The 25,292-nt window shown below is 29.4% G+C and overlaps 1 protein-coding gene and 2 long non-coding RNA genes across 4 annotated transcripts; 2 read left to right on the top strand and 1 right to left on the bottom strand.

Annotated features, from left to right (window-relative positions):
• The first annotated feature begins 926 nt into the window (after positions 1–926).
• On the top strand, positions 927–5,523 carry LOC136985785 (uncharacterized). 2 transcript variants are annotated; one of them, XR_010882391.1, is made up of 3 exons: positions 927–1,050; positions 4,713–4,760; positions 5,212–5,523. It is a non-coding gene; the product is annotated as an uncharacterized lncRNA (long non-coding RNA). The 2 variants fall into 2 exon arrangements; XR_010882390.1 differs by lacking the exon at positions 927–1,050 and adding an exon at positions 4,552–4,632.
• A 186-nt stretch (positions 5,524–5,709) lies between these two features.
• Positions 5,710–23,061, bottom strand: LOC136985784 (uncharacterized). Its single transcript, XM_067283142.1, has 10 exons — positions 22,866–23,061; positions 9,947–9,992; positions 7,954–8,150; positions 7,754–7,866; positions 7,568–7,677; positions 7,201–7,279; positions 6,858–7,008; positions 6,659–6,785; positions 6,423–6,568; positions 5,710–6,348 (listed from the first exon to the last, which is right to left on the bottom strand). Exons 1-10 carry the CDS (start codon positions 22,926–22,928, stop codon positions 6,061–6,063), a joined length of 1,320 nt encoding a protein of 439 aa, XP_067139243.1. The 5' UTR covers positions 22,929–23,061; the 3' UTR covers positions 5,710–6,060.
• Positions 20,848–22,178, top strand: LOC136985793 (uncharacterized). The gene is made up of 2 exons (XR_010882393.1): positions 20,848–21,123; positions 21,856–22,178. It is a non-coding gene; the product is annotated as an uncharacterized lncRNA (long non-coding RNA).
• Positions 23,062–25,292: the final 2,231 nt, after the last annotated feature.

Below are 25,292 nucleotides of genomic sequence, written 5' to 3'. Positions count from 1 at the left end.
TAATTTATTTAATTATTTATACAAAAGTTACGAAAATCTCATCACCAAATAACATATCAAAAAATAACATCAAAATGTTATGTAGTGATTTAAAACGTTTGTCGTATTATTAAGGCTAAATAATTTAATTAAAAGGCTTACAGAAATGTTCGTAACCGTCAACGAAGTCGCTGATTTTATGATAAATAAATTGAAAAAAATTGTCTAAGAAACTATATCCTAAGGTGCAGCTTTAGAATCTAATCTTTTACTTTACCTGAACATGGTACAACTTCGTGGAAGTTGCAGCAATGTACAGTACGTTGCGTGCAACCATTTGATGCAACCTATATAGCAATTTTTTAATGTAGTCGTGCTGATGGTCGAGGGGTAAGGTGGCAGCCTACCGCTCTGGGGAACTCTGGATCGGTTCTGGAGGATCGAAAAATGTTTAGGATGGTGGTCCGTCCTGATGTGGGCTTCTCCCTCATCACCTAGTCGAATTCATAATGGGCTTGCCAAAAAGATCCTCTTAGTACCCACTTATTAAGAAAGATGCAGTCTCGCTTTAGCGAAGGAAACTTCTTTGAAGCGAGATTTTATTTTTATTTGCCAGAGTCGCATGTGACTATGGTTGCATGTAGCCGCGATAAACCAGCAAACGTTGATCTAGTAAGTTATTGACTGATATAATGCGTGACGCCACTCTTGGTGGAAGAAGTGAAAACAGCTGTTCCCAAAGAAAAAAGTACAATGATTAATAAATAATTTAAATAAATGAAAACATCTGGACATTTAGGAGGAGACCATTTCAGTAGATAGAGATAAGTGAATTATATCATGTAGTTTTTTATGCTCGATTTGGCGCTGTTATCCCGTGCGACGCGTCAGCGCGTAAACACTACGTTGCTAACACAATAACGAACTTTGATTTTCCTTCGCGCTCAGCTAAATATAAACAATGTGTGTGGTTGATCGCTACTGCTTTCTGTTTTTCAATCGGAGATGAAAGCATCGTACCGCCATGATAAGTACGACTGTGGAGCTGCAATGCCCGGATGTAAACAACAGGTAACTTTCATTCTAAAGATGTTACAACGTATTCAGACATATTACATTACTTTCAGAGACCACGTCCCATTTCATACAAATCTCATAAGGCAGCAGGTTGCTTACGTGTAAACATTCGGTATAAATACAGTACAATCTCATATGAACTTTATGATAAAGACTAATGAAATTATGATGTCTAAAAGTTGGACAAATCCGCTTATTATTTTGTGTCGTGATGTTTTCACCGAAAGTTATTGAGCGTTGTTTTGCCGTTATATTATTTACGGAAGTTTTACAATAATATAGATTCAATAATAATATAAATTTAATTGAAATTTTTATTAGAATTATTTTTAAGAATTCAAAATCGTGTACCTAACTTAATTCAAAACTAAACAATCTGAGTATTTAGCGCATAACAGGGGTGACCAAACCTCGTCACGATAGAGCCATACATTGCCTATAACGGCTTACGACTTTATCGAAAAATGCATAGGCATATGTGATGTAGCTAAGAACATTTATACAAATAATCATTAAATATATACGAGCATAGAAGTTTCGATGCTGATAAACGCAAACTTCTAGTATTCCATTTTGTATTTGCCAGTTTTATAGACTCTGCAGTTCATTTGTTTAGATCCTCTGTCGATGCGATATCGTTTTTTCATTCCAATATTCGCTGACGTCATTCCTAAAACAAGTTGGAAGTTGATCCATTAAGACTGTACAAAATACGTTTTCTCTTCGAAACCGGTTTTGGAATAAGCGAAAGACAATGAAGTAACTCGTGGTAAGCGTAATTTATAGAAATGAACCAATGAAAATTCCCTAGGTGCGGTAACGAATACACGTCCCGGGTGTGTGGAACTCGGCTGCTCCATTTGTAGGCTTGTTTAGTACCCACATGGCGGAAAGACTACATTTATCCTATCTTCTATAACTTTCTCGGGCTTTTTACATCTATTTGGGATCCATTCTACAGGTTCTCCATTTCGCTCTTTATCTAAGTCTACTTTTCTGCTTTCTATTATACTTCCATAAAATATGCAAATTGTAAACATGTCAGTTTAATGAATGGATCCGAGTTTGAGTCTCGGAAAATTTTATGGCTTCTTCTCAATGCCTTTTTCGCTAGCCTGATTTGGTTTGATGAGATACAGTAGCGCAACTCATAGGCAAATCTTCCAAGGACTTTCTATGGAAAAGTTTCGACTATTTAGGCGTTAGACACGTGAAGAAACCCGGAAAATTTTACTTGGTGAGACGCGAACCTAAGGCTAACTAAACTATCTACGTTCGATGATTTTATACCACTCGGCCATGGTGGGCTGCTAGCCCGACCATGGGCCGAATAGAATCATCACAGGGATGCCTGTATATTGGGGCAAGTGCTTCCTTTTCGTCTCTGTTTCCTTTTTCTAATTCCCGAGGGGCCCAAACAACATAAATTTCATGACTCTAGCCTATTCTGCAAATATAAAAGAAACTAATGAACGATATTTGTCCATTGACTCATGCAACTTTGTTGTATGTTGACCAAAACCCCGTTCCTGCGGCCGGATGGCCGAGCGGTCAAGGTTAGTAGCCTGCCGCTCTGGGGAACCCGGGATCGAATCCGGACGGGTCGAAAAATCCCCAGGAATTTTTCGGGGGGTGGTGCATCCGGATATGTCGGTCCCCGTCCCTCACCACCCGGCCGCCCCATTGTGGGCCTGGCCGAACCCATAATGGGCTTGCTATAAGAGGCCCTCTTAGTGCCCACAGGGCGGAAAGAGTTAAGAAAAAAAATACCCGTTCCTTGTTTTGAGGCCAAGTTAGTACCGATTGCAACAGCGCCACCTTATGGGAGCGCTGATCCCACGTTGAATCATAGAGTTTGAAACTCCTTGCGTAATGTAAGATGCCCTTTTTATAGCTCATGTCCCCATTTTTCATAGACTGCAGGTGCCATTGAATCATCATCATCATAATCATATCGCTCTAGAGATCATTAAAAGTTTTTGCTGGCAACTACCAGTAAAGTACCCTCACTCATTTCTACCTTGTAATTTCTTCGTCCCATCATCCATTCTCAATTGCTTCAAATCTCGTTTAACACACTCAATCCATCTAGTGGCGGCCTCCCCCGTCGTCTACAATCCTCTAAGTCAGGGATGGGCAACCCGCGGCTCTCGGGCCGCATGCGGCCGGCATTAATATTTTTTGCGGCCCGCGTCGCATAAAATATGAATAAATATATAAATTTTCCAGCTTAAGGAAGTATGCAACAAAATTGAAACGTTATTTCCTAAAACTTATGTATGTGAATAGTTTTTCCGCAATAAATTTAGTAAAATTAACGAACTTCTATTGTATATAATTCTATTTAGCAAAAATAGAACGTCGACACTTTCCACGTTATATATTAAGGCAGTGTACTGATTAATGTAAGAGGTGTCAACAATAATTGATAACAAGGATAAAAATGTACAAAATACGATCTTTTCAAATAAAAAATAGCCCATAATATTGTAGAAAATCGACAAGCAGTATACATTGCAAAAGAAAATCTCTCACTGAAACGAAATACGATACTCAAGTAAATATTTTTTATTTCATAAAATCAAAATTCTTAAAGTACAATAAGAGCCATTCAGCAAAACTAAGCAATCGAGAAAAAATTCTACTGCGGTGTACGACATCGCATAGTTGGAATTTGTGGCATTCTATTCCGTGGTGCCCAGCTACTACTTATTACCAATAAGTAGTTAGACATCGTGGATCGTGGGGTAGCTATGTCAAAATATCCCATAAACTCCAACCTCGCTAACAGCGATGTTGTGGTTTTTATATCGAAATTGACGTACAAAATGAAAAGAAGCTACCTTGTTTTCCTGCGTTCCTTGTGTTTTTAATAAATGATATTATTGGGTTTTAGTATAGTGCAATATTTTATTGAATTTTGTAATGTTTGTTTATTACGATACTTCTGATCTTTGTAGCTTTTGTAGTTTATGTAACATTTTCATTTGTGCCACTATGGATTTTGTCTAATATTTGTTAGGCATTTCAGTCTGTAACAATGGCTGCCGCGGTAAGCGGCAGCCATTGTTAACGTATAGTTGAAGTGTTAACGTATAGGTGAAGTGTTATCTAGAAGAATTACGCGTATTTTCGATCCCGATAATGTATTTATTTCAAATACGTGAATTCAAATAATTCAAAAATACTTTAGTGTTGAGATTTACTTCCCTAGTTTTTAAAACGTTTTTAAAACTCAGCACATTTTTCATCAAATAATAATTTTAAAACAGCATTTCTTTTAATTTTCTTTGCGTTATTATTATTATTACTATTCCTATAATGCTGAATAATGTTTATATTTGAAATCATAATGAGTTTATTATAATTTTTCATATTTTCTTGAATAATTATTTGTATTCGTGAATATGTACGCGATCTCGTATTGTTTCCCTATTATATTCTCCATTAGTAATTTTATATGAAGTTTTCTAAAAATATTTTTAACGTAATAGGAATACTAAGTTCAACAATGGCTTTCCGGGTTCCTAGACACAAAGATTGGGAGCCCTCCACGTAAATTAATAACGTCTAACTGTATCTAATGAATTGTTTATATATATAAATTATGCCATACAATTGCAACAGTAAAATTGCTTTATTTTTTTACTATTTAGAAACCCCGAACCTCATATGTCTAGTGGAAAGTCGGCAGTGCAGTTCAGGTAAAATTTCGAAATGTGAATAAGTTATATTATTATTGTTATTTTCCTAAAATCGTATTATTATGACACGAAAGTAATGAATCTGCTCGTTACTAAATAATTTGATGTTGGCAGGTTCAGATAATGGAGGACGTCAGAGCGACAATTTGGTCTGTGGTAATGAACATAAAAATAATTAGTATTTTTTTTTTCTTCTTCTTCTTCTTTTTTATGAAACCAGAGCAATGGAAATTAAACTTTCTTTTCACATAATGGGAAAAATATACTGTTATTTGTTTTATTGATTTATTTGTATGTTTCTATGGCTCGGATTCGGTAATTGGTGCCTCTAAGGCCCTGGGTATTAATACTGTATATAACTTTTAGGTTGTTAAAATTTACTGTTTCTCCCCAATGACTTTATTATTCTACCAGAAAAAACGATTCATTACTTGAAATTTTTAATTTGTAGAGTATAACTGAACTAAAAGTTCTACTGTATTTACCGAATAAGAAGTGACACAAGAAATAAAAGGAGTGAAGGAAAGTCGCACGAATGAGTTTGAAAAATGTGTGGACGTCTAGTATTGTGTCTCCATCTATTGTATAACACTAGAATTATTTAATATAGACACTCTTTGGTGCGTGTCAAATTCGTATATGGTGTATTTGTTGTGTTAGAAGTTATGATGAACACGAAACTACGAATGAATTAATTTCATTTGTATCATAGATCAGTAATATATGTAACTTACGTAATCAAATATAGAATCATCAAATTTTGACAAGTAATTTAATAAATGTGGTTTAAACGTACAAAACATTTATTTGATAAAATAATATTTAAATTTTTCTCTAAAAAATTATTTATTAAAGATTAAAACGTAGATTTCCGACATACCGAAATTGATAACAATATTAATGAAAATGGCGGTAAAGTACAGTTAAAAAAATTGAAATTTGTCAGAAAACCAGTTTAAAAACTCCGACAATTTAATAATAATTAAAAAAATGTCATTTCTATTACGATTACATCATTAATATACGCGGGATTACCAAAAATATATACACAAATAACGTAATTTTCTCGGTGTTCAAATTATTTCGGGGAATAAATTATAAAAGGACATTAGTTATTGATGCTATACATCGAATACGAACACGTATTAATTAAAATTTGAAGAAGTTATATGTTATATACAAAATAAACGAAATCGGGAATGCTTAGTTTCGGTGGAGATCGCCTGAATCTACGCATGAAAAGTCCATTATCTTTTCGTAGATTCTGTTAAATCTCCCGAAACTATGTAGACTAGGTCCATTAGATTCTGGATGAATATTGTCCGTTTGAAAGAGTCGATCCGGGACCCCTGTGGCCTCCGGAAACGTGCAACGGCTCCCTACTCGAATGTTGAGAATAACGGCTTCCGGGCCGAGAATGAACAATGGCATAATGATCACTACCCGTGCTCATCGAGTTGAGTGTCGAACCACCCGACGTGTAGCCCGGTTTGTTGAGCGACGTGCGAGATCCATAATGAGAACCCGGTGCCCAACCTAATTTATAAGGATCGTAGTCTTCCATTTCCGAAGGTTCTTTCTCCACCACCTGAAAGATATCACAATCATGAACCATTCTCTATATCATATCATATTTTAAAATTTAATTATAATACAACTTACTTCTGTTTTAGTACAGGTGCACGTCAACGAAGAGCACAGGAATATATTGACGATTAGCATAACTAATAATAAAACAGCTAAACAGATACAAAGACCTATCAACCATGGAAATCTCCATTCTGTACATTCGGTTGTGGCTTGGGCAACTGAAATATTTCGTAGAATTTATCAAATTTCGCTTTCAAAATTAATAATAATAATAATAACAATAAATGTGAAAGTTTCATTATTCTTACGAATCTGCTCTCCTGGATGTACGACAAATGCCGAAGTGGAAGCTAACAATTGAACATTATCTTCTCTAGTACTTGGACTTTGTGGAAGAGCGCGTGGTAATTGTTCGTAATTAGCGGGACAATTTACCTGTGTTTTATGATATTTATTTTAAATTATATTATATTTATTTTTATTTTTTTACATTTCATTTGTATTTACCTGTTCGCAACCTCCTCTGCAAAGGACTATGTCACACTGAACGTGAATTTGATTACTGTTTGGGAATTTAAACATCGAATATAACTTTGCATCCGCGGAATGTGATGTTTTATTATATTGAAATTCGGATAAGAATTTACCAGTTGGACACCTAAAAATTATAATAAATACATTGGAATGAATTTAATTTGAAGTGTTAATTTATAATTAAAAATGCTAATTAATTTTGAAAAAAAAGCTATCAACGTTCTTAATTTAAAAAAATATAATTTAATTATTAAATAAAAATATTCGATTTTATTTATTTTTAATTCTCATTGGATAGTGTTAAATTAATACGAACCCATTATTATCAATTAGTTGGACTTCGGTGTCATTGGATGCAAAACTAATACAAGATTTAACTTTCAATCCATAAATGCCTGAAAAGATGAAAGAAAAAAGTAACGTTAAGACAAAGATGAAAGATAAATGGCCCCACTGAGTAACAAGAGTGCATTGGCCTGTGTCTAGACTCAAGTGTTGCCCACGTTATGTTACTCTTCAATCTACCGCCCACACGTTTTCTAGTTAAAAATCTCCATAAAAGGTTAACACGAATTGATTTATTATACAAATGTTAAGTAAAAGGTTTAATCGAATTTTAAATAAAATTGAAATAATAACAAATAAAGCGTTAAAATGAATAATTAATTGGAAAATATACTAACTGTCTGGATTGGAAATGGAAGCTCGCAGTGAATATTGATGGCCATAAATTAATTCTGAAGTCTTCTTGTTATTATCCAAGAAGTTCAAAGAAACTCTCGATAATTCGTTTCTAAATTTAAAATATCATTTTACATTAAAACAATTAAATTAATATACATAAATTTAACGTTATATTAATTACTTACCTCGTATTTTTAAACCTGGATTTACCACAGTCGATATGATAAAATAAATCCCCAGATAGTTCTAAAGTTTTATGAATTCTTACAACAATATCCACGGATTGTTCATCAGAATTCTATAGTTACGATATAAATAATCATTAAACTGCCTCTTCTATATATTGTACACAGTAAACAAAGGATATAGAATTAAACCATCAAACCTTTTTTATCTTCACACCACAGTAACCGGGATCATTAGGTGTCGCTAACAGGTTAATCTTCAACGTTGTATTATATTGATTGTTTCCATACGAAGAGCAAGAACTTCTTCTATAGTCTTTGACGTGTACCACCCCATCGAATCGATTGTCGGTGACTACAGATACTATTAATTGTCGACGATCGCATCTAACATTGACTATCGAGAAATATAAAATGTAATTAAGCTTCCTGTACGATATTATCACACTAAATTAGTTTAAAATTATAAAAATACTTCTTTAAAGTAAGGTCAAAACCGTTATAAAGTGGCATCTTTCTGCGAAATGTTTACATAGAAAGGAATTTGAAGTGATGACCCCGGAAGTGCTCGGGAATGACGAGCTTGGACTCCTTTTCTGTTGGACGTTTAATAGTTTTTCACCTTGAAGTAGCCTATTATTAGCCAACCGTGAAATTTTTGTCGATATTTATAACTCAGAACCAACAATTTAACAAATTAGTACCGTGCTCAGTAGACTGTATCGAAGAGTGTCTCGTTACGAAATCGATCTAAACATCATTTAAGATACAGGAAACTGCTTTTTTTTCCCCTTAATTCTAAAGATAATGGAATAATCAGGAGGTGTAGAAAGATATTAATAAAACAACCATTTTGTTATGCAGTTTGTAATAGCGACATAAATACCTTCGGGTATCGCCTGTTTTGCTTTACATTCCATGAATTAATATCCATATTTTACCACAAAAAATTTTAAAAAAAGATTATTTATTACAGTAGTAGAGTATAAAATTATGTATTTATGGAGATAAATTATTCTTAGTGTGTTTACGAGACGGTGACCCGAAAGATAGCAATGATATCATGGGGTTATAGAGCATGATTAAAGAATCTTCACAAACCAGAAGACAGAATTTAAGAGTCAAGGAAAACTTCCAAAATTTAGTTTTGGGACTGTTCTCCAAGGACACGATGGAAAGAAATTATTTGATTTTATCTCGAGTTCAAGGTGTAATTTTATATGGATTACCCATTCAAATTCAAAGCTGTCGGAATTAATTTTATATGTGAATAAAAATTAAATTATAGATAGCATTTTTAGAGTTTATGATAGTAAAATATCTCAGAATTTTTGGTAATAAATTTTAAAATATTTTTATAATTGTTAAGATGATAAATGTCGTGGGAGTTATTACAAAGGCAATTTACAACGAATCAATTCTAGAATTTTCAGAAAAATTATGAAATGCGATCGAACCTCCAATAAAAGACACGTCTAAACAGCGGCCATTTTTTTCGGGAACTTTATTTAAAGCAAAAAATGCATACAAAAGAACCTCTAAATAACGGCCACCGATCTTTTTTTATGTTATTGTTAGTGGCCGTTGTACAGAGGTTTGCCTGTATTTAGAATGAAAACTAGACAAAATATTGATTTAATTATTGTTCTTTTGCTTATTTTGATTTGTTTTTTATTTATCTCTCGTTTATTGCGTTAGTGACTATTTATAAAATACGATAATTTCCACTCCAAAAAGTACGAAGTGTAATGAAACTTTTTATAAATCGCCGAGAAATTCACTCGAAACTATAAAGCAGGTTATACAAGATATGAGAATCAAAATGAATCTCCGTAACCTTGTTTTTTATTCGAAATTTTTGTTAGAAAACATACGTCATCTAAGAAAATAGCGAATTAAATCATTAACGATAATATTTTCTTAAATAATCTCCGTCCTGTTAATTAAATTTTAATGTTAAAAAAAACTTTAAAATTTAATTTTTTCTTAGTATAAAATCAGAAATTTCTCTTTTATAAAATTTTTAGAAACTTGTTAAACTATAATTAATTACTTACTAATAGTTAATTTTATATTGTTGTATTGCCTTATAATTTAATTTACTTAGTTAATTAACATACCAAATTATAATTAATAATGATTATATTGTACTTTATTTAATAAAAATTAAAATTATGGAATATATTAACTTACTTGTTGGTTTAAATTCCAACTGTTGTTCAGCTGGCTGGCATTGAACCTGTCAAAAAAATTTAATTTAATACAATTTTAAGGTGTCATTGGAATGTAGAGACTGTAAAACGTTAATTTTAACTTTAAAAAATATGAAATTTATTTGAAAATTTTATTAAATTAATTTTTGTTTTGTGCGTCGATTTTGCAGGAAATCTCATATAATACAAGGAACGTTATAAATCAATTTTTTTAAAATGTACAAAATCATCCATACATAAAATAAAAATGACATCAAATTACACTCGAAGATAAGGTAAATTGTGTTTTATAATAAAAATAAATATAAAATTTATTATTTTTTTCGTGCGTGAATCTTGAAAGAAATCTTTTATTGTGTGAGTGACTATGCAAAACAATTTCTCACTTAAACGTTTCTAAGAACGTCGTTGTGTTTACCTTTCAAGTTGAATCCCATAATTTAAAGCAAATTATATATTACGTAGAAAAGTCTTCCCTAAGATAAAAAAAAAAAGTTTAAATCTTTACATCTAAGATAATGCGATACTCAAATGTTCCCGACTCATCCTTGAAGAAGAAAGGACAATTCTCCTTTATTAAACGGCACTTACGGTGGTAATTACTCAAAAATATTTTCATAAATTGTCTAAACCGGGAAATATTTAGTTTAATTACTTTTGGATCATAAAATTCGATATCCGTGAATGTAACTTTAAACTCATTGGATGTAACCTTCGTCCATTTCATTGTTTATAAATGGCACGAACATTTAGAAACATGGTATTGTGAATCTTCCAGATTGTGCCAAATTGTTGTAAAAAAAACCGTGAAATTTGAAGGTGAGTGGTTAAGATTTTTTTACGCTATTAACGTATTGTTTGTGTTGTAATGATGATGATTTCAATGCTAAATTATCGACGTGTTTTTAAAATCGTGGAAATCGAGATTTTACAAAGATGGGTCTTTGCTTCTTCGAAGGACGCTCAAGAAGATAGTATCACGTGCAATCGAATAAGAATTCTATTATTGTTAACAATTTTTGATATTTAATTATTGAAATTAATTTAGAAAAGTATATTGAAAGAAAAATTGGTTAATGTTACCTATGGTTCCAAAATGGCGGCTCGTCTCTGATTCCAGCAAATAGAAGAAAGGAAACAGTGGGGAAGCACGTTCTAACCTAACCTAACCTATTCTAATAAACTACCATAATTATTACCAACAAAATTATTAGAATAGGTTAGGTTAGAACGTGCGTCCCCACTGTTTCCTTTCTTCTATTTGCTGGAATCAGAGACGAGCCGCCATTTTGGAACCATGGGTAACATTAACCGAAAAGGTTAACTTGTGTTCAAGGAATCTATTTCTTAGATACATAATCATGTATTGATTGCTCTTCCATCCCTCTCAAAGAAATTTACTTTCGTGCGGCTTTATACCTAAATTTAAGATTTTATTATCTTAATAATAATAATTTTCATTGCATTTTTTTAATTATTATACATAATTAACGGCTAACCGATTTTGGGACCAAATATCCAAAATCTGTTAACCGTTGTAAAGACAATTTTACTGTACTTTCTAGTAAAAGAGATTTAGCAATAATTTCATTGATTTCTGGTTGACTGTGGCCATCCTGTACAGTATAAACAATATTAATTATAATAAAGACTAACGATAATTTTATATTCATTTTATTATTTTATTTTTATTCGAGTTTTCATCCACAATGTTATCCTAAAGATGATTTTTACTTAATGTTAATACTACTTCTATAATTGATATTCTTAATTATTCATAAAATATAGTTTTAATTATTGAATATTACCTAATTATGTTGTTTTTTATATAATTATTTAAAGGAAAATTCATTTAATTATTTTTTGTTTAAAGTAAAAACTGAATAATTCGTGAAAAATTTATTGATTTTATAAGTATTTCCAGCTGACGACTAGTTTAATTGTCTAAACAACTAACTTGTTTTTTCTAATGTTAGAACTTATGTTCCATGCCACGGATCTTTAATATCGTTTCATCACTGAACCGGGAATTGACTTTCTTTCTTAAAATTTGCTTTCCAAATAACTTCTATGTCCTTTTTATACGTTGCTGTAGGAAAGATATACTATTGACTAGTTTAAGGATATACATACTGTATTACTTCTATAATATATTCTACTTATCTATTCTATACACGTATAGAAGTGTACCATTTATCTCTGTATAGACTAGTCAATAGTACATTCTTCCTTCGTCTGTGACAGATAAGTTGTATGTCTTTGTTATATAAGTTTACAAGTAGAATACGGTATTTAAATATTTTTAAAATATATAATTCTGTAAATTTACATTTCCTATAGGTACGCGTATACTGTAACAAAAAATATAAGACCCAAATACTCTCCACGCCAACACCCCAAGTTTTATTCTTTGTATCATTTAAAAGATCTGTAAATTTAGAAAGTAAATTTAATTTTTTTTTTACTGTAAAATAAAGAATTCTTTTTAAAACTGAAGAGATTGATTTTTATTTTAAAACCATGACGTTGTTGTCATTCCTGATTTTTATAAGTGGGTCATACAAGACAAGCCTGTCTTGTCCTTCTTGGCATCGCTTTTAACTTCCGTTGTTTGTTATAACCAACAATTTATGAATTGATCAAACGAATAACATTGAACCGATTTTTATCTACCTTAAAATAAAAGAATTATTTGTCCAATTAACTATAATTCACCGAGTACGGATTTAAATCTATATTTGACTTGTATAGAAACTAATATTATTTTTTTTATAAGTATAGAGTATAATCTATCGAAGGACGACCGAGCTTATAAGAACTAATTAGACCGAGTCCGTTAAGAATACGTATCAAGGTTATATACGGTAGACACTATTCTTTTAGTATAATAAGTCATTCATCATTTCAAATATTATATGAAATTGTGGTGGTACCAGTTTAAAACTTTCCTATATCTTTTATGCTTTTTAAATTATCCCCGGATCACGAAAATATTCTAGAAACTAATGAAACGAGATTGTATCGCCAACGACCTTTAACCTGAAACAAGTGTCCGCCGAGAAGCCAATGAGGTTCGAAGAGGTGGAAAAACTGTTTAAAACGAAAGGGAGTTTCTGTTGCAAGCAGTGAAAAAGGAAAAAATAAAAAAAATATCCAGGCCAAACGACATGTTTTACAAAATCCCACCCTGTACGTGCAGTCAGCTGTAATTCCATTATTTGGCCATACTCTTCCTGCCATTTGCGGGTTAAAGACCTCTGTTTTCGTTTTTCCTCACTTAGTGGCGCTATAGGAAGTGACCATTGTTCTCTCTAACGGGCAAGTGCTTCCACCGTAATAAAAAAAAGCGAGAAGAGTAAAAAGAAAGGGAGGAAAAAAAGGCTTTTATTAGTCTCCCATTGCCAAGACCAAGACCGGTATTAGTTTCGTTCTAAAGGAATTTAACTCGGAATTTCACATGCATTTTTTTTAAATATTTGAGAAGTAAATCTTTTTTTTTTTTTTTCATTGTGTTATAGTAAACTTTTCTGCAATAAAAATAAAATACAGGTTTACTTTTCTACAATCAACCCACACGTTAACATATATGAACGAATACCGATTGGTATCCCGATACATTAAACTGGATCATGATACTGTTGTAAATCCTGATATTGTCATGAAACTATTATGGTAGGTCAACATAACAGCTTTATAACAGTAAAATTGCGTGTTGTAAAACGTATTTATAGTCTTTTATATTAGTTTTATATATTCGATTAACGTGTAAATGATCGCGAAAGTAGCACAAATAATGTATTTATTCTAGAATTTTGAATGTATTTACGTATCTTAGAACGAAGGGGAAAAAGACAAAAATAATATTTAAATCAATAAAAGCAATTTAAAAATGCATTTTTTTTTAGAGTAATTATTATACGAAAATGGCAAGAATGCTCCTTATTTAATAAGGGAATTTCCCGTTTTTCTATATAAAGTTGTAGAAAATAAGGAAGTTTGCTTAAAATAAAAAAAGTATAAGGAAAATAGTTTTAATTATATTTTCGAGGAGATTAATTCTTATCTCGTATTCAATATAACCGATAAAAAAAAAATACGTGAACTAATTTAAAAATTAACTGATAAAATATTTAGCTAATTCGCATACAGAAATGTAATTTTATAAGTAGAAAACTTTATAGAAAAGTTTTATAATCTAGAAAACGATCTTTAGTATTATCTGTATCGAAATATCATGCAGCAAATATATCAATTGAAGGTGTCCTACTTTGTAATCTCCCACATAACCAGGAAGTCGATTTTCGTAGGTTAACAATTAAATTCCAGAAAAAAAAAATTTAAGTAGATATTCTTTGGTACACAATTTTTTTTTCTTAGGTGAAAGTAAAAGTGTGATACTAATGATCTTGAATGTCTGCGTAAACTATGTGATTTTTCTCTAAACCAATAATGTAAATCAGAAGATGTCAATAAATTATGCTAATTGATCTAAAAATAACATTGATTCAAGCTGAAAATATTAAAATTATTCAAATTTTATGTTAAAAGTACACTAAACACATATTAATATATATTAACGTGTAATATTATAGTAAATAGTTCAATATAATGTGTAATGTAGGTATATAGGGTTGCCAAAACCGTGTTTTATTCTTCAGTGTTTCCGATATTCTTGCAAATATTAATTGTAAACAGTGTTTTTCTTCTTCAAAGTTAGTGAAAATTTGATAAAAATTGATTGTTCGAATGAGATAGTAATTTAGTTTCTTCAATGATAACTTTTGGGTCACCCTGTATGTCTCTTGTACACATTAATAGTTATATAATTATAATAATTTTGTTTAAAAAACCGGCAAATCTATAGCGTTTCATGTGGTGCAAACTTATTAAACATTTTAAAAAATTTTCAAAATGTTTCTAATATTATTGTTAGTTATCACGATTTATAAAATCGGTCAAAGTAAGTAAGTCTTTAAGAGAATTTCATTATTCCTATTATCTAGATACTACGCGCACAATAATCTTATCATTAAGAATATATTATTTAATATTATTTATTACATTCATCGAGGTATATTAATACAATTATTCGATCTCAACCTGTAGATTATAATTTATCCTAATTTCTTCGATTGTTCTCTCATTGTTTAAGATAAGTACTCTGTTTTGTTTTTTTCAATTAAACAGTTATAATCTGATTAGAGTTCGAGTACTGAACACGGGAGGGAATAAATTAATTTTAATTGAATTATGAGGAACAAGCACCGGTATGAATTTTTAATAACAATAATTAAGTTCTAACTGTGTAGAAGCGAATTTTAAGAATTATTTTAACGTTTAAAACAGTTTTATGTTTTAACATAAAATGGGTCCTAATTATAATAGAATGCATTACATTAAATAGTTTATTAGTTCGTCTACTTGTAATTTAAATACTTTAGCAAAGTATTTATGTACAGTAGGCTCATAAACTGGTTCCGTCTACTTATTTTAGTAGTTTTCTACTTATGAATGATGCATTAGTAGTCGTTGCTCTGAAAAGAAAATTTTAAATAAGCTGTCAAATGACAAATTTTGGCTTTGTTAAAGCCACTACTACCATTATTAATAAGTGCTTCTGCACAAAAAAGAAAAGGAAAAAAAAAGGCAAGCGGTAATATAAAAAGTATCCAGGCAAACACTGTTGTTATTATTTTTTATAATTTATGTATTATTATAAATCTATTTTATATTAGATAAATGGAAATTTATATTCTAAAACTGAATTGGGAACGTTTATTATCATATATATGATAGCACGAAATGGTTGACTCCATTCGTTTCTCTATAAATTTGATACAAAAGGATAAGAAATGAATAAAGAGGGCACGTAAAGATTTACTTTGTAAAGAAGTTCTTTGTGCAATGCGTCTATAAAAACTTTTTGGCATTTTTATGTCAAGGCTCTAAGCCAAAATTATTGACTATTTAACATCCCACCAGGCATAACTTCTATTGAATTAATTTGGCATTATTCTCCTATTTTCAAGAATTGTTTCGAAAGGAATGGACAAACGAATGGACTTTTTCCATTTAATTTCAAAGAATTTTATGGTTAAAATATTGATTATACTTACAAAAATATATTTTAAAACTTTAACAACGCTCTATAGGTCTATAAAATGAATTAATAAATAAAAATAGTACATCAAAATTAAGTATAAGTAGATTAAACTTAATTTCGCATTCGTTTTTTACAATAGGATGAATAAAAATCCTATTTAAAAATTATTATAAGTTATTTAAAAAATAATGAAAACAAAGAATTTTTTTAAAAATAAATAATAATTTTAATTAAAAATATGTAAAGCATTTAGAAATTTGAAGTTTTTTAAGTTAATATTTCGTAGAGTTATAATACTGCTTCGTATTTTTTAAAAGAGTTTATATACTTTTTGAAACATTATTTACAATTACAATTATACAAACTTTCTAATCTTCATTTTCTCAATATTAGCTTCATAAATGCCTTTTTTTGTTTATACATAATATCTATTGATCTTATTAAATGATCATTAATTAACTTTATAACAATGAAACGCGTTTTAATATTTTTAAATATTTGAATTTCTTTATTCATCAATTTATTAAAAGAAATTTAAGACGATTTTATGAAGTTGTATTCTCATTTACATGTTTTTAATAAGTAATTTTGAATATAATTTTCTTCGTCCTCAGGTTCAGGCCTAATTTTAATTTGAATTTATATATATATATTAAACAACTATGTTTTTATTATTCTAAATATAGAAATTTGTTAAAAGTGCCTTACAATTTTATATTTTAACTTGTGATTAAATCAGTGAAATAATAAAATTAATTTGATAATTTAATTAAATACAACCAAAATATGCAAAGTGAATTGAAAATAAACATGATAACCTTGAGATACGACTGAAAAGTAAAATAATTGAATAAAAACATTTCTGAATTTATAAATATAGGCGGTCCTCTGCCAAATACGTGGAAATAAATCTTTAAAACCGTATCTAAAAAGTTTCCCCGCCTACTTTTTATCTTACTCCAATAATCGAACGAATAATTTCAATTTCAACCAATCTGTTAACAGAGTTTAAATTCGTGTCACGATGTTTCCCACAAATTTGGCAGAGGTCTGCCTACAATTACTGATTTTATTCTTACATGATAAATTCAATAATATTAAAAAAAAAAAAAAAATATGAAATATTTATCAAATGAACTGATTTAATATTACAAATGTATAAATATTTTAAAAATTAATTATCTTAGAAACACAGTTAATTCAATGCTTCACATTTTATTATCTTATATCACAAAATTTGTTGTTTATTATCATAAAAAATTATATATCAATATATCAATTATCTTCTTGCAGAGAAAAAATCAATAAAAAGATAAAATTAATGTCTATTTAGAGAAAATTATTATTATAAAGATTAATAAATGTTTATAACACAAGCTAATTCAAATGATGATGATGATGATGAATGAGGTTTTCCTTTACAAATCTCGGCCACCATCTTGTTTGCAACAGCAGAACACATTTCTATTATAAATTATAATTTCTAATGTAAGTTGTTAGCGATATACTCCCCATTTCATGCTTTTATAGTTCACCAAAGTGATAGAATTATTAGCGATGATGATTATATTTTCAATTTTGTTAAATGCTTTTATGTAAGCCATTTAGAATCAATAATTTGTTGTCGAATTATGAAATGTTTTTTAAACGCACCTGGTAAAACATTACGTAAACTTATGAGTTAATTTCAACAGCTGTTAGGTGTGTTAATGACAGAGTCATCGCTTGCTTCAGACGACTAAACTAACCAATGAACGAAGACAGGATAAATATACTTTTATAACAGTAATATATTTAATAGGTATACGCGTATCCTCGACTATTCATAAAGAAATATATAATTGAAAATGTTTGCGAAAATCATTGATGCTTAAGATTATTACTTCACATTAAGGAAACGACTCTTCTTGTATGGATAGCCTTAATCTCCTATACTCGATACAGCTCCAATTGTCAACCCATGATAACTTTTAAAACTAATTTATTCATATATAATTTTTTTCCTCAAGATAATTTTTTATAAAATGAATCATTATTATATATTTATTTTTTTCTTGCAGAAACATCGGAAAAACTAAACGTTAATCCTGAAAACACGGTCTTCTCTCTCTGTGTGTATAAATTACTATCAAATGTAAGCTCATCCATAAAAATAAAAGACTGAACCAGTTAAAAATAATGGTATAACATTCATTATAATAGCATTAAAATAAATCACAATGTCAACCCTCTTTCAGAAAAACTGATGTTAGTAAAGTAACTTCACAAAAGTCTCACTATTAATGAATACAACTGTCATTTACGTGTATCAAGTCGCTTCTATGCAAGTTCTGTATATATTTAAGTTGAATTTTCAATTATAATTATCATGCCAAAGTTTTTATTATAATTTCAGATTATTCTATATCATTTATCTCAATTTAATATACTTTCTATGATACAAACTAGTATCATTACAGACAAATTAATGTATAGAAAATATTGATCTTACTTTCGTGAACAAAATTTAAGAAGTACTTTATTAACGGAAGCGTGAAGGTTAAATGATCATTATGAAGCACTAAACACAAATTTGCATAATTTATACTAGAACGAATTTGAATTACTTAACTAACACGAAACTTCCTCGTAGGAAAAATCGATATACACGCATATAATAATACGAAAAGAAGTAGTGTAAAATTTTATTAAATTTTATTTAACACTTCTATATAAGAGGAGATTTTAAAATTACATTTTTGAGTTATCGGTATATATATATATTATTTTTTTTATATTAGCTTTAAAAGAGGCTGAAAAATAATTAAATAAATAAAAAATATGCATTCATTTTCGCTTTTCCTCCACTGATTAGCTAGAGGAAAAATAAAAAATAAATGATGGTAGGCGACATTATCAAATGCTAACATAAAAGAAAAATCTCTTTAACTTGATCATCCTTTGTGATTTTTCGAATTTTTCTTTAATTAATTAGTCAAGAACCGTATCTTCATTACTTCCTCTTTTCTCATCTAAATAATGGACGAATGGATGAAGGGCGTCGTTTTTAATCTCTTAATTTTCTTGAAATAATTAAAAACTCATCCTTCGTGTAAATTATTTATTAATTGTAACTATCTAATTAGTAAATAACAATTAAATCATCGAAATATTTTTACTACTATACGTCTTCAAACAGCTCATCCGCATCTAAACTATTATATTATATTAATCATGTTCGTCTTACTTTATCGTTTGTAATTTTATGTTTATTGAGTAAACAACATAAAATCATCAGCGACTTTAATACTATAAATCTCACAACAGGGTTCAAGAGTTTAACTTGTTTAAAGGGAGCTTTTAAGAAATTTAATTACTTAAAACGTGCATTTTCAATGTACAATACGGTACTTTCTTGCATATGAAATTACGTTACATATTCATAATTAAATTTGCGAATGTTACAAATAAATTTACAATGAAAATAAAAATGAAAAATTGGGACAGAAAATCGATTTACACGAAAATTAAACGAATTTAAGTATGTATTCTATACCTTAATAGCAATATTTAACAAGCACAATTATAAATATAAGAGGAAAATTAAATATAGCTCGAACTTTAAATAACAATATAAGGAAAAAAATACAGATTGGCCCAAAGTCAATCCGAAAACGCCAGTTAACTCGGTTAACTGACGGTCACCCATTTTTTTTTTTTTAAAAAAAGCTTAAAAATTAAGCAAATTTAATCCAAATTATTCTTATTTTATAAAACATAATTTAAATAGTTTACAAGAAAATCTAAGGAAGAATAATAAATGCCAGAAATTACTAAAATTTCTCCTTATTTCATAATACGAAATTCTTATTCGTAATTAAAGTTATAATTGTAACATGAAAATGTTTTTATATATATAATTATTCGGCTCTAAGATTTCTCTAATTATTTAAATAAGATTCATAATTTGTAAAATAGTTATGCATTAGTAATTGATGAATACGGTTGGTTGGATGTTTCCTGGATAAGTCAGTTGGATATTTCATTAATTAATAAATAAAATGTAGAAAGAACTCAGGAAAAAAGGAAATTTTACTAAAGTAATTCTAAAATTTTAAATTTTTAACAATTTTTTTTTTAAATTGATGTAAAAAAAAAGTATAAGCATGATAATTAAATAAAGTATAAAGTGTAAAGAAGCGGAAAAATAACAAAAAAATTTTAAATTATGACTTTACACATTTAAAAAAAATGGTTTTAAAAGGTGTCGAAACGAAAAATTTTTGAAAGAAGAAAAATTTTTATTCAAAATTCCTTTTTGTTTCAAGAAATTCAAAACTGGAAATAAACGAGTCTGCCTTTTTCTCTGTAATTTTTTTCCTTTTTTATTCAATTATTAACAACTTAAACTTTCTGTATAATTGCATTCATGGAAATATCTCTATCTCCGTTTTATTCTACAGAAAATTTATATAATTGTCTTAAAAATTTAACCAAATTTAAACGTACGTGCGTAATTTAAAACCGTTTAAACGATGCAGCATTATACTAAAATGCTTGTGGTTTAAGTATCAAGACTGAAAAATTACGTAATGTTTTAATAGAAAAAATATTTAAAAATTCAGTAATAAAACGTAATTTTTATAATTTATTTTACAGTTTATTTATTACAATAAAGAAAAAAAGGAAATAAAAGTTTAAGCTGTTTACTAATGATTAAGATGAGATAATGTTCAATTTTGAATGAATTTTCCTAATTAAATTTGCCTCGAAATTAAATTATTTCTTAATTAAAGCCATTCTTTTCCATTTATGAAAGCGGCTGTTCCGATTTTAACAACTGTCATCGGTAGTGCAGCACTCCTACAATAATTATAGTACTACGTAGAGGCAATAACTCGAAAGGTTTTACAGTATGTTTCAATGAGACGATGTCGTAATGGACACAGCTGGTAAGTTTTAAGCTTTAACGAGAATCGAACGTCAACCTTCTCTGAAAGGACAAATTATGTTGGAATTTCGTAGAGGACAATCTTTAAACAGGTGTGTCGAAGTGCAGGATATGATGTCATACGGTAGGTGGCAATTCTTGTGTAATTTTCGGAACAAAATGCAAGATTTCGAAATTGGTTATTTACTTTTTTCGCCGTCTTACTTCCTTTCAGTTCGTCGAGTAATTGTCAAAAATTCCAGCCAAGCATTAAAACATTTAGCAATATTTCATCTGCCCAAATGCTTTCTAGACTGTAAGAATGACATTTCGCTGTTAATATTTCGTAATTTTTCCTTCGTGAACAACCAGTCATTAAGAATATATTGGATATTTTTATTTATTTATTTATTTTTAAAAAAAAAATTAATTTTTCAGTAGGGAAATGATTTTCTTAACTTCAATAAGTAGGTAAATTAAGGGTAAGATTTCAGCTCCCCGTGAGTGGTGAACCCTAGAGTCTAGACGACGAAAAAAGTTAGAAAGGACCATGCTTCACGAGATATGGATTGGCAATTTCACTGGGAGCTAGGGACAGTTTTGAGACACCATCTAACGAATATAATGGTTAAAATTTTGCTATATTTAAAAATTTTAAATACTTATTGAATATGAACATTACTATAATTTAATTGGCAGTTTTTTGGAGCGTGTTTTCTGTTTTACGACAAAAAAAACAAAAAGACGAGCGTATAAAAATTCTCAAAAATAAAGAAAATTAATGGGATATTTAGGACACAAAATTACACGAATTTCGATATTTAATTACCGATTATTCGAAAGTAAAAGAATAAAATTGTATATTTTTTTCTTGAAGGGTGGAAGATACGCTCGATTAATTCCAGATTAGAGATCGGACGAGGGACATCCTTGGTCGTCAATAAAAATCGGTAGCACGTGGGGTAAATCACGTGATCCGCATATGTCCTACTTAGATGGGTCGCTAGACGAGGCCGTACTGCGTGGACGTGTTTAAAAATTCAATTTTTATTGACAAAGAACCAACCTGTAACTATTTTATTTATTTTTGATTACTGTAACCTATTCGTCTATAACCATAAAACTCGCCTATGTGACGAAATGTTTAAAAGTGTTGGCATAGAAATTTATGGTAAATAAATGTCAAAATGTACATTTTCATTAATTTTTTAAATTAATTTAATCACTAATGTTAACTACAGACTAAAATTAAAAGGGTATTTTTCATATGTTAATGTAAAGATACAGTATTCTGTATATTATAGACCTATCGATAATACTTGTTTACGCCTACTACTTGTTTGTCAGAAGAAAAAATATCAAAAATATGCTAACTACATACTTAAAAGGTATTATTTTATGGAAAGTAAATAATATCCAAGAAGTAATAAAAACTTTATACATAAAACATCAATAAATTTAACACATTGTATGGATTTTTAAAATATACTTCTATACAAATTGCTTATGAACTTAGATTTAAGCGAAATTCCCAAATTTATAGAATAAAATACAAATCTACAAAACAGCAATTTGTCATTTTAGAAAAATACACAATTTTTTTTTTTTTTTTTTTTACCAGAATAATGTATTTATTTTAGTTCCGCAAGATTGATTTTAGACAGTTTACTTTCACTAACTTTCACTTAAAATTTTCTGTTTTTACTTCTAATAGAGCCGACCATTTTGAACGAGGAAGCGAACAAAATTCAACTAGAGCTATATAAAAAGTAAATATATCTAACTTTATACTTCTATAGTAATAAATGGGGAGACTTAGATGCTATCCTTATCTGCCACGAGAACCACTTGGTCATAGACCTCTTTGTCCTCGCATTAACAACTTACCTGATGGCAAAAAAGTATAATCAGAGTTGTTAATAATCTTCTTAAATCACATATATTCTTCATGGTATGTACATAAACGTACTACAGTCGTTTAATTAGTCCCGTGTACTTTTAGTTTCGTATACATCCATAGTACAAGACACATGTATGGCAACGCAGGAGTAACATTCTCGCTTTAGCAACTTTGGAAGAATTGGCCAGTTCGTGACGTCAAACCAACTCTTCCCATTGGTCCGACGACGTACAGGTAGTACAGGTAGTACAGGTAGGTGCTGGAGCGGTAAGTGTTCAGGAATTTCATCGAAAAACCGCTTGCAAACCGATTTTTTTATGGTCGTAACTTTGCGATTTCAGTCTATTCCTTATATGGACCAAGACGTGAGAGGATTATTATGATGCAATTTATATAATTTAAATATAATTTTGTATCTTTAATTAAATTTTTAAAATACTTTCTCAATATATATATATATTGAAAAGTTGGATCTCGATTTAAATTTGGAACAACGTTGAAACAATCTTAAAATATTGTCTCAGCACGAAACAAGTTTACAAAAAAGCTTTGTTTAATGCTTAAATTTTCAAAAATTATATTAAATCACAATCATATTTGTTTATTCAATGAACAATACAAGTGACTGTTCCACTTCTTTAATTGTGTTTAATTAGCGAAGGCACACAATAAGAGTTAAGGCTAAACAAAACATAACATTTTTTTTTTTAAACGATTGTTAATTAAAATTAAATTCCTATACAAATTTAAATTCAAAATTCAGCTTCTATTTAAGGAATTAAACGTTTTTAAAACCTTATACCAAGGACTGGATTTACATTCGAATTCGAAGTCCTGCGTTATGGCGTTAAATTGTGGCTCTAACTTACAACTTACAAAAGGCCCTTCTCTTTAGACCAAGTAATGAAAATATATATGAATTTTTTGAAAAGGAAGCGAGGCCCCCTCGTAGTATGAAGCTCTAAGCTGTAGTTTGATTAGCTTTTATGTAAATTTGACTTTGCTTATGCCCTATAGTAAAAGGTCTTTTAAAAACTCTTAACTGTGCCTTATAATATTTAAATGATTCTAAAAACATCTAAAAATAAATTTATTTTTAGATATATACAAACAAAAATATTAAAATCACTAGCCCAATAATAAGGTAAATGAGCAACTCCACTAGCATACGTTCCACAATTATATTTTTAAGTACAGAAAATAATGATTAAAATTCAGGTCTTGTATCATTGTTATAAAATTTCAAATAAAAGTCATTAAGACTATAAGGAAAATTTAGAAAAATGTAATTTTTAAAATTATATTGCAAAAATTCAAATCTCCTTCATCAAAAATAAAACCAAAAACAAAAAATACAATCGAGATGACTACTAACCTTGAAGAAGGAAATATTCTATAATTAGAAAAGAATGTCTTCCAAAAAATCCCTTATAAAATATGTCATTGGAAATACATGAATCATATTTAATCATCTGAAATTTTGCAATGTATGGACATTGGAATAATTTCAATAAAGCCCTTGGACAAAATAATAATTTGTTTAGAAGAAGATTGTATAATCGTGGCAAATTTTGCAATTTCGATATTGTCCGCTGGATGTTGTCCTAATTTTCAATTCATTCTTATTATGACGTATAATAAACAAACCCTCTTTATGGTAATCTTCTGTTCCAATGACCTTCTCTTCAGGGTTTGGTAAGTTAGCAACCTTGTCTTGTAATGAAACATTTGCTAATGGAATTCCGTAGAAACACCCACATTCGAATGACCATCTGTTCGTTGGTTGACAATAAAATTGAAATTATGTCTCCATCTTTTAAATATAAAATTATTCCTCGAGTGTTTTTAGATATAAAAATCAGAAATTTTGTGTACTTATAACGGCGATGCTGTTAAAAAAAAAAAATACCGAAAGTAGTATTTACTTGTGTCGAATTATAACTAAAGATGGGTGTATATATTGAAAATATGATTCGATTGTTTAGTAAAAAAAATATCCGTTCAGCTCTTTAAGAAACAAAAGAAAATATGCTTAACTCTTACAACGATGAGTATAGGTACAAAGCAAACAAAAAAAAGTAGGCTCGAATGTAATTACTACTTGCTGTAACGAAAGGAGAATATACGACCCCATCTGTACAGAAGTTATTTTCTTTGAAAGAATATTTTGAAAAAAAAAAGTATTTTTATAGATTAATAGTCGACAATGGCCTTATTATCATTTTCCTTTTAGGGTATTTGTGAGGTGGGTCTGGTTACATCATGGGCTGTCCTTATTTCGTTTTTATTTTTTCGACTCTATTCCTGCCTAAAGGCAATAAGCAATGCCATCGGTAGGTGGTTTTAACCTTGAATGAACAACCATCCAAATAATAACTTTATTCATTAATGCATTTTCTTACTTCTTATCGTTT

This window comes from Centruroides vittatus, unplaced genomic scaffold, assembly GCF_030686945.1.
Source record: "Centruroides vittatus isolate TY-2023 unplaced genomic scaffold, ASM3068694v2 contig_979, whole genome shotgun sequence".
NCBI classification, from domain to species: Eukaryota; Metazoa; Arthropoda; class Arachnida; order Scorpiones; family Buthidae; genus Centruroides; species Centruroides vittatus.
The sequence above is the reverse complement of the archived record's forward strand: the minus strand, read 5'-3'. Positions and strand labels throughout refer to the sequence as shown.

Excerpts from the sequence above, each read along its gene's own strand:
- LOC136985784 (XM_067283142.1), bottom strand. The coding sequence starts at position 22,928 with ATGAAGAATATATGTGATTTAAGAAGATTATTAACAACTCTGATTATA. Across the intron at positions 6,786-6,857 it reads GCAGAGGAGGTTGCGAACAG|GTAAATTGTCCCGCTAATTA; the intron begins GTAAATACAAAT and ends CATAAAACACAG. Across the intron at positions 6,569-6,658 it reads ACATCCAGGAGAGCAGATTC|TTGCCCAAGCCACAACCGAA; the intron begins GTAAGAATAATG and ends GAAATATTTCAG.